A 15,954-nucleotide genomic window follows, 5' to 3' on the forward strand; every position below is an offset into this window, starting at 1 on the left:
AAGATATTACCTCTCCCCCACAAAGAATCTACAAGTCACATAGATTTTTATAAAGATCTTACTGTGCTGCTCTGCACAAAAAAAGTCCGCATCACCAAAAAGGCTATAAGATAACTGTACTACCTTGTGCCTTAAGATCAGCAGCCAAGACAGTCTGGAAAGCTCCGAATGTAGCAGTAAAAGTTACATGGCATGCAAATTTTATCCCAGCAGCTTCTTTCAAAGAGTCATGTGGTCTTGTATAACATAAGGTGCCAGCCTTGTCAAGATATTTGTCAAGTCATTGAGATCATTTTAGGAGAGAAGGGAAATTCATTCAGTTTAGCATGACATAGATCACTGATTTCACAGGAGTTAAAGCACCCGAGTCTCAATCTGACTTGCTGCTCATCCCATAAAGAAAGACTTGCATTTATATAACACCTTTCACGACTACTGGATGTCTGAAAGATGTAACCAACAAAGTACTTGCTGAAGCATAGTCACTGTTGTGATGCAGGAAATGTGGAAGCCAATTTGCACAGGGCAAACACTCCAAAACAGCAATGTGATAATGACCAGATAATCGGTTTTTGTGATGTTGATTAAGGGATAAATTTTAGCCAGAATACCAGGGTAACTCCCCTGCTCTTTGAAATAGTGCATGGAATCTTGTACATCTACCCAAGCAGGCAGATAGGGCTTTAGCTTAACGTCTCAGCTGAAAGACAACACCTCCAACTCCTGCAGTAGTGCACTGGAGTGTAAGCTTGACTTTTGTGCTCAAGCCCTGGAGTGGGACTTGAACCTAGAACCTTGTAATTCAGAGGTGAGAGTGCTACCAACATCCTCCACCTGACTGATTCCTGTCCTGCGTTCAAATCGGCACTAAACAGCTTTATCAAATTGCTGGGTTCCCCAAGTACAGGATACAATAGACGGCACTCTTGTAGCATAGCAATTTCCAAAGTAAACTCCCTAAATTCTCTTGCTGATTGTAGACATTATATAATTGCCACTTAGGTTTCTTCATTACTGTATTCTTTCTTTTTAAGAGAAAGGTTGCATGTAACCAGAAATAAAGAAACCCATCTGGTGGAGGAACAAGCACCTTGTACTTAGGAAAACTTTGTAGCTCCTTGTAATGTGAACATGAAAGACTATGGGAGCTGAAAAGTAGAAGGCAAAATTCTAGGAACAGGTAATTGAATGTAGGGCAATAGAAGACACAGTTTGTTGCAGCTCATGCAGAATACTGAAGCATTTAAATAGGCACTGACAGCAACATTTCTGCAAAGATGTATGTGATTTTTCATATAGCTCAAGACATCTTTGTATTTTTAACATTATATTGGAATTGGAGGAAGAGAAAACCTGTCAGAAGCAACTGGATACTTCATTTTGCATAACCGCTGCCCATTTTCACTAACCTTACCATGGTATTTTATGTACTCCAGCATCAGCCCAAAGACACACTATTAGGAACTGGATATCCCAATGGATACAGATCTCAGGGGCCGGATCTTCAAATAGGAATGATTGAGGAGCATTAATCTCATGTGCAGGCAGTGTGGACAATTTTCATGCTTACGGTTGAGATGATCAATAAGTAGGAGAAATCCACTGCAAGCATCTGCAGCACAATAAAGGAAGTTTCTCATTCTGTGCTGAACATCCTGAAAAGTGTAGGTATCTATGGCAACAAAGCATCAAGAGGGGGTACAAAGGACGATGGGGGCTTCTGGAGTGACAGCAGCAATTGCCTCAATAGATGGCTTGAAGGCATCCAAAACATAACTGTGTCAGAGAGCTTTCAAGACTATTCAGTTTGTTCTCATACCAACTGGTAGCATCAGTGGGCAACAGCATGGTAACAGATGTTGTTGTCTCTCATGAGAGTGGCAGTAGGTCCACTAATTTAAGGTTGATTGAAAGCCAGCGAAAGAGGAATCTTCAGTTCTGGGCCTAGCACATCTTGACTAAACAAAAGAAAGGATACTGGAAGTGGGACCATTGAGGATAGGAGCTTCAATAAGATAAGAGTCACCTCAGTCTTCAAAGGCTCCAGTGGAAATGTCCCAGCTACCCACCTCTCAACTTCCAATTCCTCTGAGAGAACAACATAGAAGTAAGAGGTTAGGAGCATGAGTTAGTAAAAATCAAGAACATAACAGGTAAATACAATACTAAGTAGTAGTAGAGGCTCTCTGAAATAACTGTTATAATTGTTAATAGTAGGTTAATTATCTTGTTAAAGATACATAGGTGAAGGGCATTGATTAATTAAGGACTTAGAGCAGATTTAGAGAGAGCATGCTGGGACACAAGGGGGAAGGCAGGGGGCAGAGGTATGTAATGCTGCATTCTGTAAATAAGCTGACTATCAAGAAAAGAATCTGTGTCTATCCTCATTCTTCACCATTTGGCTTAGATCTATTTAACATGGTAGCAGAAGATGGCTGCCTAAAGGTGAAGATTAGAAACTAAGGGCTGGATCTAGTTCTCCTGCCACTGGGAGCGGTGGCAGGTGAAGAAAATGGTGGCTGCCATGCATGGGCTCCACGCTGCTGCGCCCCTGCGATCCTGCGTCCAGCGGCTACTTAGCATATGCACAGCGGCTGCCCCTCTCCATCACATGGCGGGAGCAGCCTCGGCGATGCCATTCATGGCATCACCTGATGAAGGAGCAGGTGCTGGTGCCATTTTTAAAAGGCTGCCAACCCTGGAAACAGCACAGCATAGTGCAGAGTTTACCCCTTCCCCCCGCCCCCCCGACATACTCAACAGAATTCAGAGTTGACGCCTTCCCCCACCAGAGACAACAGAATACAGAGTTGACCCCTTCCCCCACACCCCCAAACACAACAGAATACAGAGTTGACCCCTTCCCGCCGCCCCCCCCCACACAACAGAATACAGAGTTGACCCCTTCACGCCGCCCTCCCACACAACAGAATACAGAGTTGACCCCCTTCCCCCACCCCCTCAAACACAACAGAATACAGAGTTGACTCCTTCCCGCCGCCCCCGCGCACAACAGAATGCAGAGTTGACCTCTTCCCCACCTCGGTGGCGCCAGCTCTCCCTGGTTGGGAAAGTGAGTGCCACATGTCACGTTGAAAATTGTGAATTGAAGGTAAGATCACTGCAGATTACATTTTAATTAATGCAAAGATGCAATTTAAAAATTTGCAAACTCAGGTCCCGTTGCAGAGTGGCAGAGGGGCCACCACGGAACTTTCCTACGCCGGGAAGATTGGGCCCGGCAACCCCAATGTCGGGTTCTGTGGTGTGCCGCTGCCGCTCCGATTCTCCAGCCCCCCCATGTCCCCTGCCACGTTACCTGATGTTGGGCTAGGAACAAAATCCAGCACTAAGAATTTTCTTTTCAGACAGAAAGTTTTATTCTGAGTTATGTTTGAGAAGAATGGCTGAAACCAAGTGGAAAGTGTTAAGGTATGATTTCCCACCGATGTTCTCTAAATCTGAACCTTTTGACCAATGAAGTAGATATGTGGACGCGGGTTACGTCCTTGCTAAAAACAACGTATGGCCTTCGCATTTTCACTTCCTAACAAAAGCAAGGTCAGGTACAAAGTATTTTGTGAGCTAGAGGCCTGTCACTTGGACACTGAGGAAGGTTTGGAGCTTCTATTGAGCATTATGGATAAAATTTATCAGAAAGATGATCTATTAAATGCATAAAAGGTGTAGTCAGACTTTAATAAATCTGGAAAGATGGATGGTTATTCCAGAGAGAAATACATCATGGAATTTAACACACTATATAATAGATCGCAAAAATTCCATTTGAAAATTCCTTGTTCAGTGCTCGCTTTCAAATTGTTTGATTGTGCTAAAGTGTTACACATGGATAGGCTCCTGGTTTTAATAGGAGTGAGATCCTCAGAGAGACATGCTTTTGGATTAGGTGTCTGATGCTTTAAAAAAATCCTGGGAAAGCGCTCATTTCCAGCAGCTTTCATGGCACAAATGGGACATTCAACGGCGTCACAGAAGATGGAGGACTTGATGGTAGCAGCATTTCGAGATCGTTCAGATATGGAGCGCAGGCATCAATACAGCAAAAGAATCACAAACAAAAGAAATGAGGATGGAGACATTTTTGGCAGATTGGGCAGACAACAGGAACGGAGTAACAATAACAGATGAATGAACCCCTGGAATGCCCAGGGAATTATTAACAGGTGTTTCAGATGTGATTTGAAATATCATTATGTAGTAAATTGTCCAAATTGGAACAATAAGGGTTTCGAGGCAACACATGTCACGGAAGGTTCGGAAGCGAAAAATGATGATATTGATCAGTCTGAGGGAATTGTACTGGTCACAAGAAGCTTCAGTCCAGTAATGAGTGTACTAGTCACAGATTCATTTAATTGCGCCGTGTTGGACAGTGGTTGCACATCCACAGTATGTGGAATGGATTGGTTGAAATCTTATTTCGATTCACTCGGTAGTATGGATCAAAGTAAGGTCAGGGAATTTGGAAGTTCTACTTGCTTCAGGTTTGGGGATGACAACACATTGAGGTCACTGAAAAGGGTGGCTATTCCGTGCAGAATAGCTGAAGTAAGTCACTTTAGTAGTACAGTTGTGGTATCTAGTGAGATACCCTTGCTTCTAAATATGCCTTCCATGAAAAAGGCACAAATAAAATTGGACATGGAATATCAAAAAGCAACTGTCTTTGGAAAGTCAATAGATTTGCAATTTACCCAAGTAGGACATTATTGGATCCCTTTAACAAAACCTAGCATCTCTAATAAGAATGTTAAAGAAGTATCAATGGCATCAGGTGATAAGAGTTTGAGACAAAAAGCAAATTGTCTTAAAGTTACGTCGATAATTTGCTCATCTCACTTGTCAATAAAGGATGCAGGTGTGGTTGAGTACACAAAGCTTATTGAGGAGATTAGTGAAAAATGTGATATATGCAAAAAGTATTGGAAGACACCATCACGGCATATTGTAAGTCTCCTAATAGCACAAGACTTTAAATCCATATATGTTGTGGCCTGTGGAGAAGTGGAAATAGAGAAAGACAGTGCACTCCTCACGCCTCATTCACAACAGTGGAAAGCAAGAAAATGCAGCGCGAGTCTCCATAGTGGGTCTGGAAATGACTCTGGCACTAGGAAACAATCACGTACTGACAACAGAACCTCTGATCATGGGAAGGAGAGATCCTGTAGCAGTAGTCCATAAGAGGGCAAGTAGAGGCTGTAGCTTGACTAGTCTATGCAAAAGAACAAGGACTACAGAACAATCTAGGAACACTACTTACTAGAAGTAGAAGTCCTTATGATCAGGAAGTTATGGCGACTGTAAACAAATTAGAAGAAAAATTAATGAGAGGCAAAACAAAGTTGGAAGGAATTTAGTGTCTATTCAGAAGTGCAAGATAGGGGACAGCCAGCCTATCACACAGATGGATATGTACGGAAAAAGTACTCTCAGATGGGACATATAAGGCTAAAGCGATACTCGTGGCTCGGGGTTTTGAAGAGAGGCTTCGTGGTCAAGAAGTTAGAGTGGACTCCCCCACAGCGGGAAAAGTAATCTTAAAAATTTTCTTAGCTCTATTAGCCACATTCTCATTGGAATATAAGTCGATTGATATAAAAGCCACATTTCTGAAGGGTGAAAATTTTCAGACGTGTTTTTGAAACCACCAAAGAAGCGAGTGATGTAGAAGGGAAGCTGTGGAAATTAAACGAATGTGTTTATGGATTGAATGATGTGTCAACAGTATGGTATTTCTCAGTTAGGTCTGTCTTGCTGAAAGTAGGCTGTATTCAGCTGAAAACAGGTCCAGCAATGTCCTACTGGTATCACAAAGAGAAACCCGCAGGCATCTTTATGATGCATGTCGATGATTTTCTATGGGGAGGTTCTGCGAAATTTGAGCAATTGGTTATATGTAAGTTAAAAAGGGAATTTAAGATTGGAAGTCAGGCTTCGGGTCCTATAAATATATAGGATTAGACATTGATCAGAATAGGTTGTGAATAACGTTGAATCAACAATCATATCTAGAAATTGTTAATCGTATCCCAATAAATCGGGCCAGGTTGTCATAGAAAGATGATCTTGCATCTAAAGAAGGAACACAGCAGTTAAGAAGCTTGATTTGACAATTAAACTGGTTATGTACTCAGACAAGACCTGATGCCAATTATGACATATTGAAAATTAGTGCTATGATGAAACACACTATAATTGAGGAGGTTTTGAGGGCAAATAAAACATTAAAGAAATTAAATTTGGAGAAATGCATACTCAAGTTTCCAGCCCTAGGTAATCCGAAAGATATGAAATTAATCCTTTTTAGTGATGCTTCTCATGCCAATCTTCCTGTTGGATGTTCAAATACAGCTGTGTTTATCATATTCTTGGTGGGGAAAAATGGAAAGTGCTGTCCCTTGGTCTGGGAAGCCAAGAAAATAAAAAGGGTAGTTAAAAGTAACCTAGCTGCAGAAACACTGGTGCTAGTAGAAGCTACTTCGATATGGGATTTTACTTATCTAACATTTTGAAGGAAATTTTGAAGGGGCATTCTGAGAAAGGTTTGCCCATCAAATGCTATGTGTACAAACATTCTCTATGGAATAATGTTCATTCAACTAAGAGTGTCACTGAGAAAAAATTAAGGATTGACTTTGCTGGTATAAAAGGAAATGTTGGAGAGAAAAGAGATCTCTAAGATAAAATGGGTTGATGCAAGTCACCAATTATCGGACTGTTTTACAAAGAGGAATGCTTGCTCCAAGAAATTGTTGCAGGTCCTAGAAGAGGGATTGTGCATATGATGAGTTGTAAGAAATATGAAAAAACATTTTTTCTTTCTTTGGTTGCTTGGTAATTATTTAAGCATGTTGTAAAGTCTTAGTTTGAAGAAAGGCGAATCTGTTCATGGTGGGTTAATATGTTGTTAAAGATACACAGGTGAAGGGTATTGTTTAAATAATATAGCTCATAGAGAGAGCCTGCTGTGGCACAAACGGGAAGGAAGGAGGCAGAGATATGTAATGCTGCATTCTGTGAATAAACCGACTATCAAGAAAAGAATCTGTATCCAGCATCAACATTTCGCTTGGATCTGTGTAACAATAATATGGAAAATATAGTACAGTAAAGTGATAATTGAGTTCATGGACTTCAATGTAGTGAATGAATAGATAATGTGTAAGAATATGAGACTTCTGCTACTAAGAAAAGATATGACTTTGAAAATGCAGATATTAATGAGTCAACTGGGAATTTGGGGGGCCAGTGCGTGGTGTGAAGGAAAGATTTTTACTTTTCTGTACAACTTTTGTTTAATTGAAATATACCTTCTTTGGCTGCATGTTGTTATATCACTTACTGCACCTCCCTCTCCTCCTGCTGAGGAGATAGAGAGCCAACTTTCTCCTCTTAATTGTCATCCTCTTCGGCTTCAGGAATTAATCATCCTTTCTGCATTGTAAGAATGTTATTACAATTGTAATAAACAAACAAAAAAGTTACTACAATTCTCGACATTCCTGCTGAAGTGGCTGTTTCCTCTTTTCTTCACGACCAGCAAATTCAATTAATTTTGCTTCTAATTACCATCCCTTCCATACCTAAATTTGCTCCAACTCTGATTCTTCCCTTCCCCTCCCATTCTGGACGTATCCATCTTCATCTCTGGGGATAGGCTCTACACTGACATCTATTACAAGTCCACCAATTCTCATAACTATCTTGATTATACTTCTTCCCTTTCCACTTCCTGCAAGGATTCATTTTCCTTCTCCCAGGTTTTCCCTCCCTATCACATCTGCTGCACTGATTTCACCTTCCACACCAAAGCTTCTGAAATGTCCTCCTTTTCTTCAGCTGAGGTTGCCCTCCTCTGTTGTATACCGGGTCCTTGCTGGGTGATTTGCTAGTGCTATTAGGAAGGGTTTAAACTAACTTGGCAAGTGGATGGGAACCAGGAGGTAACATCAGAAAGGGATAAATAAGGTGTGGAAAGAATTGAGACAGACAAACAGCACTAGAGTGAAAAATAGTAAGATATTAGGTTGGGTCAGAGTAAGACAGAATTCAATAAGGTCTAAATTAAGTTTACAATGCATATTGGTGAAAGCACAGAATGTGGTAAATAAGGTGGGTGAGCTGCAGGCACAGGTAGCCATGTGGGAGTAAGATGTGGCAATAACTGAGGCGTCACTCAAAATAGGGCAGTTCTCGGTACTAAATATTCCTAGCTACAATGTCTTTAGGAAAGGTAGAGAAAGAAAGAAAGGAGGAGGGGTAGCAGAATTGATTAAGGATAGTATTACAGTGCTGGAGAGAGGATGTCCGAGAGGGGTCAGGACAGAATCTACTTGCTTAGAGGTAAGAAACAACAGAGGTACCATTCCACTACTGGGTATGTTCTATAAACCTCCGACTAGTGGGAAAGATATGAAGGAACAAATTTGCAAGGAAATTAGAGAGGTGCAAAAACTATAGAGTATAATGGGGGACTTCATCATAATATAGACTGGGACAATAATGGTGTAAAGGGCAGAGATGGAGTTACTGTGTTCAGGAGAAATTCTTGCATCAGTAAGTTTCCAGTCCAATGAGGAAGGAGGCATTGCTGAATCTGGTTCTAGAGAAAGAGGTGGGACAAGTGGATCAAGTGTCATTTGGGGAACATTTAAGGGACAGTGAACATAGTATCATAAGGCTTAGGATGGCTATGGAAAAGGATAAAGAACGATCCAGAGTAAAAAATAATTAATTGGGAGACAGCCGATTTCAATGGGGTGAGAATGGATCTGGCCCAGGTAAACTGGAATCAAAGATTATCAGGAAAAACTGTAATTTAACAACGGGACAGTTGAGATACATTCCCATGAAGAGGAAAGGTAGAGCAACAAAAGCCAGAGCTCCCTGAATGACAAAAGAGTTGGAGTAAAATGAATCAGGAAAAAGGGTCCATATGGCAGATGTCAAGTTGAAAATACAAGTGGGAACCAGGCTGAATATAGAAAGTTCAGAGGGGAAGTGAAAGAAGAAATAAGAGTAGCAAAGAGAAAGTATGAGAAAAGACTGGCAACCAACAGAAAATGGGTTCCAAAAGTCTTCAATAAAAAGATGGTCAAAGGACAAGTTGAGCAAATTAGAGACCAAAAAGAGCATTTTTGAAAGGAGGCAGAGGACATGGCTGAGGCACTAAATGACTATTTTGAATCTGTTTATACCAAGGAAAAACATGCTGCCAAAGTGACAGTGAAAGAGGAGGTAGTTGAGACGCTGGATGTGATAAAAAATTGATAGAGGAGGTATTAGAAATATTGGCTGTACTTAAAGCTGTTAAGTCACCAGAACTGGATCAGAGGCTTCCAAGCATACTGGCCATAATCTTCCAATCCTCCTTTAGATACAGGGGTGGTGCCAGAGGACTGGAGAATTGCAAATGTTACACCCTTGTTCAAAAAGGGGTGTAAGGATAAACCAACAACTTCAGTGCAGTCAGTTTAGCCTCAGTGGTGGGAAAACTTTTAGAAATCATAGTCCAGGACAAAATGAATAGTCACTTGGGCAAATGTGGATTAATTAAGTAAAGCTAGCATGTATTTGTTAAATCCAAGGCCAGGATTTTATCCGTGTGATAGGGGTCTCAACCTCCAGCAAAAGTGCCACCAAGAACCCCACGTCACCCCTTCTTTGGGAGGCCCACTGAATCAAGTGCTAAATAGGCACAACTGGACCGTGGTAGCCCTTCCACAGGATCAAGAGCCCCCATTGGAGGTTTCCACCCTCTGAGAGCTGTTGGCTAGTTAGAGGCCAGCAGCTCTTTAACTGAGCAGTGCCACCACGGAGCTGGTGGCTGCTGCTGGTGCAGCACCCATCTGAGGCCTAGAAGAGGCGCTGGACCCAGGTCACAGGTAGGTCAGGGCAGGAGGGGTTTCGCGGGGTGGGGGTCATGGGGGAGAAGGTTGTAGGGTAAAGGCTTGCTCGAGTCTGCAAAAAAAAAACCCCAACCCAAGCCCGACAGAACCACATCCGACTGGAGCCCAACCTGGCCCGAGTCCTTCCATTTTTTCCCGCGCATGTCCCGACCCGACCCGACCCAACCTTCCGTTTTTCACTTTGTTGCTGATCTGCACAAGTTTAAAATAACTGTAACAAAACTACCTTTCTAGTCCAAAAATTAAATTAACAGCCACTTACCTGTGATAATAGTATGTCCGACCTGGCCCGACCCAAACCCAAATGCCGGACCCGGAAGTGCAACCCAACCCGACCTGACACATGTTGTCAGGTCCAGTCGGGTTTGCGTCAGGTAGCAGGCCTTTATTGTAGGGCGTTTGGCAGCAAGGCTAGGGGAGTGGCTCCCAGTGCGTCCCCCCTTCCCAAGGTCGGGTCCCTTATTCAGATACTGTGTCTTTTAATGAGCCCTACCCCTCCCCAGAGCCGGCAAGCAACCCACAGTTTTTCTTGCCGTGCTTCCCATGCAGCAACAGGTCCTCCTGCCACTCAGCTAATTGCGGTGGCATTAATTGCCCACTTAAGGACACCAATTAGCAGAGCGGGAAGCCATTCACAGGCCTTCCCACCCCGGCCTTACTTTTGGCGGAGGGCGGAAGGTAGTGGGATCCCCCTTGCCACTATCCCACCCAATTATATGCTCTCTCTGCCTCCAAACCTGACACTAGATAAAGAATAAAATTACCCCCCAAATAGTGTTTAACTAACTTGATGTGAGATTTTCGATAAAGTAACAAAGAGGGTTGATGAGAGTAATGCAGTTGATGTGATGTACATGGACTTCCAAAAGGTATTTGATAAAGTACCACGTAACAGGCTTGTCAGTTGAAGCCGATGATAAAGGAGGGATAGTAGATACGAAATTGGCTGAGTGACAACAAGCAGAGTTGTGGTGAACGGTTGTTTTTCGGAACGGAGGAAGCTATTGGGCTGAATTTTACAAGCATCTCACGCCATGGGTTGTGGCGGGGGGGGCCTGTAAGATTCTGCAGGGAGAGGCCTGCCTCGACCCCCGACGTCAAGAAGGGCCCTCCGCATATTACTGGAGTTCCGAGGCGAGAACCTGGTGGGGAGGGGGAGTAACAAAATCTTCAGGGCGGGAGGGGTGGAGGAGCAGGGAAAACATTTTTTATTGGCTGTGGGGATGGTGGGAAGGGGCTGAAGGGCAAAGAGTGAAAAGTTTGGGATTTAAAGGCCAGGCCTGTCAATAATGGTTTCTCGGTGAGGGAAAGGGAAATAAATATATTTTGTGACTACTGGGGGTGGGGGGGGGTGCGGTGTGGAAATAGTGCTTACATGTTGAATTTAATGGTTTTATTAACATTTCAAGTGCTGGTCCCTTTAAAATTGTAAATCAACTGTCAGGGCTTGAAACCCTTTAAAAGTGGCACCGGCACCTGCATAGTGGTGCCGGTGCCATTGCCGGGTTCGAGGAGTCCTCCCCCGATGATGTCATCGGGGGGCAGCTGTTCCGCCCCCTCTATTTAAGTCAGCCCCGACATGTAATATCGCGGGGGCTGTGCGGCGGCCCTTCCATGTCAGAAGTGCGCCGCTTTCACCGCCGCGGAGTGCGGTACACTAATAAAATCCAGCCCATTTAGTGGGGTTCCCTAGGGGTTGGTATTAGGACCACTGCTTTTCTTGATCTATAATAATGACCTAGATTTGAGTGTGCAGAGCACAATTTCAAAATTTGCAGATGCCACAAAACTTGGAGGTATTGTAAACTGTAAGGAAGACAGTGATTGGCTTCAAGAGGACTTAGGCTGGTGGAATAAGCTTACACGTGGCAGATGAAATTTAATGCACAGAAGTGTGATGTGAGACAATTTGGTCGGAAGAATAAAGAAAGGCAATATAAAGGATACAATTCTAGAGGGGATGCAGGAGCAGACAGACCTGGGGCTTTCTATGCATAAATTGAGGGACAAAAGGAAGCCATTCAGCACGTCATATCCATGCCAGCTCTCTGTAAGAGATACTCAGCTAGTCCCACTACCCCATCTTTTCCCCAAGGCCTTGCAATTTTTTCTCTTGAGATAATTATCGAATTTGCCAAAGCAAGTAAGTGCTGTTGAACCTTTATAAAATACTGGTTCGGCCTCAACTGGAGTATTATGTCCAATTCTGGGCTCCACACTTTCGGAAGGATGTCAAAGCATTGGAATAGGGTGCAGAAAGCATTCACAAAACAGGGTGCAGAAAGCATTCACAAGAATGGCTCTGGGGATGAGAGACTTCAGCTACAAGGATAGATTGGCAAAGCTGGGTCTGTTCACCTCACAGAAGATAAGGTTGAAAGGAGATTTGATAGAGGTGATCAAAATCATGAGGGGTCTGGACAGAGTAGATAGGGAGAAACTGTTCCCATTGGCAGAAAGGTTGAGAGCCAGAGGACACCGATTTATAGTGATTGGCAAAGGAACCAGAGGCAAATGCACTGCCTGAGAGTGTGGTGAAGGTAGATTCAATCATGGCTTTCAAAAGCGAATTGGATGATTATCTGAAGAGAAAAAATTGCAAGACCTTGGGGAAAAGATAGGGGAGGGGGACTAGCTGAGTATCTCTTACAGACAGCTGGAATGGACATGGCGTGCTGAATGGCTTCCTTCTGTGCTGTAACCAGTCAGTAATTCTATGATTCAATCGAGTCCAACCCTTCAGTACTTTAGACCTCACCCCTCTTCCCCCTTCCAGAACCAAGACGGGGACCCCTTGTCCTCACCACCGAGTCTCACCACAAAACATATTTTCCCCTCTCTTCCCATTTCAGCACTGTGAATGGACCATTCCCTCTGTGACTCCCTATTCCATTCTTCCTTCACCTGTAAAACCTGCTCTTGTTCCTGTGCAAATGAATGTCACTGTTACTTGCCACTTTAATTCTCCATCTTGCTCCCATTTTGACCTCTTTGATCGTGACCTTCCACACTGTTCCTGTGAAGCTCAAGGAACAGCACGACATCTTTCTACTAGGCATTTTGCAGACATCAGGCCTTAATTATTGACTCCAATAACCTCAGCTTCCACTTTCTCTATAAGAGTATGTGCTGGCAAAGTAAGATGGATGTACCAACCCTTCCGGGATTGGGGCAGGGAGTGGTTGGGTGCTAGGAATGGAGATCTGCCATTATCTGTCAGTGAGATGATCTGCACCCCTGGTATTGATTTATCTTTTTCTTTCACTTAATGCAGGGAATACTGGAACCTACACCATATTGCCAGGTCTTCATACTCAACCTCTCTAATTTAGTTAATCTGCTTTAACTATTTATACATACTCTGGGTCTCATACATATCTTTTGTGTCTCTAATTTCTCTGATCATGCCTCTTTGTTACTCTTCTAACTATTTTATAGCTCATTCCTTCCCTTCACTTGTGTATCATTTTCTTTTCTTCCCTCCTCATTCTGTTCCTTCTTATAAACTGCTCATTTGTAATATCTTCAGATTTGGTTGCAGTATTAGTACTTTCCATTCTTTACAAATGTTACCTGAATTGCTAACTGTTCTGTAATTTTTGGTTGTTTTTTTTCTGGTTTCTAGTTTCAGTGGTGTTTTGCTTTTGTTAATCCTTGCCTTGTTTATCACTGCAAAAGTCCCAGAAGCTTATTCCCCATTTTTTGGAGCCCACAAAAGTTGTCATTTATATCTTGAACAGAAAGTATCCTCAATCAATCAATGTAAAAGTGCTAAAGGTTATTAGCATTGCAGCTATAAGCATTCATTAGAAAATCACAAACTAACTAAACACAAATCAAAGGGAATTTCTAAAAAACAGAGATATAGTTGGCTGGCACCATTTTAAACAAACCATGATGCACTTTATTCTGGTTGATGCGGATAGGACTCTAAGGTAGGGGATTGGAACCAGAATTGTCACCTCTTCTAGTGCTGGGTTGACCAAATCCATCTCCGTGTTCACCGCCATCCCTTCTGCATCGTTCGTACTCTTCTTGTCGCTCAATAAATTCATGCAGTTTTTGAATTTGATGGTCCATTTTCCTTTCAAATGATTCTTGTCTCTATAAAAATAAGATATATTATCGTTATGTTCCCATAAAGTGCAGCGACTGAAAATACAAGAACTCAACCTGAAGAGTTATAAAAATGGACTTAAGAAAAAGTGGACAATGTGCTTCAAAATAGCTGCTAAAGGTCAAAAGACCTGGCTTGTATATTCAAACTGTTTACTGTCTCATACAAACAAAAGAATACATTCCAAAGCTAAGAGGTGTCAATTGCATCCATCCTGAACCCATGAAGAGACATTTTTGAATTGAATGGGTTCTTCGGAAACAAAGAAGGTACAAAGTAGCCATATCCTGGGCCATTGTCGGTCACCATAGGGAGGAAGATCTGTGTCACGCAACAGAAGCAAGATGTGAGAGATTTGTTAAGCTTAAAAGGTAGCTCTCTGGAGAAAAAGAGAGAGAAAGAGAGAGACCCAGGAAAAAGCATCACCAAAGCTTGTCCAGCTGAGAGCTGGGAGAAAATACAACAAGCCAAAAGGAAGGCTCCCTGCTGTGAATTCTACATTTCAACTTGTACAGCAGTAATTGGAAGAGATCCCCCATCTTCAAACTGAACTTTCAAACAACAGATAAATCTACAATCACCCTAGGCTGGCAACTAAAGAGAAATTGACCCCTGAGAAAATTCAACATGTTTACTGTGAACCCCAAACACCTATTCACTTCAAACCACTTACCCTTTTTCCTCTCTATCTGTCTCTTGTGTGTATGCGAGTGAATGCGTGAGTGGGTGTGGTTGCGACAATTTCGGGATAAGGCATATTGCTCAATAAATAATTAATCTTCTGTTTTTAAACCGAAAAGAAAACCTGTCGCTGTCTGTATATTTGACAAATAAAACACAAATGGGTCAAAACCCCAACAACAAAAAACACTTGCTGCAGTCAGGTGGGAGTTGAACAGTGGGAACCACCCACATCCCTCACCACGTGGCCGTAACATCATTATCACATGGTTTTATTGTAGATATACTTCAATATACTTCATATACTATGTGGCATTTCTGTTTACTAAAAAACATGATACTATATTAACTCTGATTATTTAGAAGAACTATCATTTTGTTCCATTTCCTCCCTTTCCATATTTGTCCAGTCAACGGACACAGATAATGAGTTAATGGGAGAGTACAATTGCAGCATCTGATTTATTGTTCCAGAAGTCAACCATGAGTGGTTTGGTAAGGATCATTTTCTGTGATAGTCTTTCATCACTTTGCTCCACATCTAGATGTTCCAACCAGATCTGACAGATTGACTTTCCAACAGAATCTTAAGTATAAATGTCAACCAAGACAGCCATTTGAACTTGGATACTTTATCTGTGTATTTTTTTATTCATTCATGGGATGTGGGTATCGCTGGCTAGGACAGCATTTATTGCCCATCCCTAATTGCCCTTGAGAAGGTGGTGGTGAGCTGTCTTCTTGAACCGCTGCAGCCCATGTAGGGTAGGTACACCCACAGTGCTGTTAGGAACAGAGTTCCAAGATTTTGACCCAGCGACATTGAAGGAACGGCGATATAGTCCCAAGTCAGGATGGTGTGCGGCTTGGAGGGGAACTTGCAGGTGATGGTGTTCCCATGCATCTGCTGCCCTTGTCCTTCTAGGTGATAGAGGTTACTGGTTTGGAAGGTGCTGTCTAAGCAGCCTTGGTGCATTGCTGCAGTGCATCTTGTGGATGGTACACACTGCTGCCACTGTGCGTTGGTGTTGGAGGAAGTGAATGTTTGTAGATGGGTTGCCAATCAAGCAGGCTGCTTTGTCCTGGATGGTGTCAAGCTTCTTGAGTGTTGTTGGAGCTGCACCCATCCAGGTAAGTGGAGAGTATTCCATCACACTCCTGACTTGTGCCTTGTAGATGGTGGACAGGCTTTGGGGAGTCAGGAGGTGAGTTACTCGCCGC

The 15,954-nt window shown here is 42.7% G+C and overlaps 1 protein-coding gene across 1 annotated transcript in view; it reads right to left on the reverse strand.

Annotated features, from left to right (window-relative positions):
* The window catches only part of LOC137377424 (titin homolog), a 138,104-nt gene that overhangs the window by 41,278 nt on the left and 80,872 nt on the right, over positions 1 to 15,954 (reverse strand). The window contains exon 8 of the mRNA XM_068047003.1: positions 13,898 to 14,039. Within this exon, the coding sequence (XP_067903104.1) occupies positions 13,898 to 14,039 (142 nt within the window). The remainder of the gene's footprint in view (positions 1 to 13,897; positions 14,040 to 15,954) is intronic.

This window comes from Heterodontus francisci, chromosome 15, assembly GCF_036365525.1.
Source record: "Heterodontus francisci isolate sHetFra1 chromosome 15, sHetFra1.hap1, whole genome shotgun sequence".
Taxonomy (NCBI): domain Eukaryota; kingdom Metazoa; phylum Chordata; class Chondrichthyes; order Heterodontiformes; family Heterodontidae; genus Heterodontus; species Heterodontus francisci.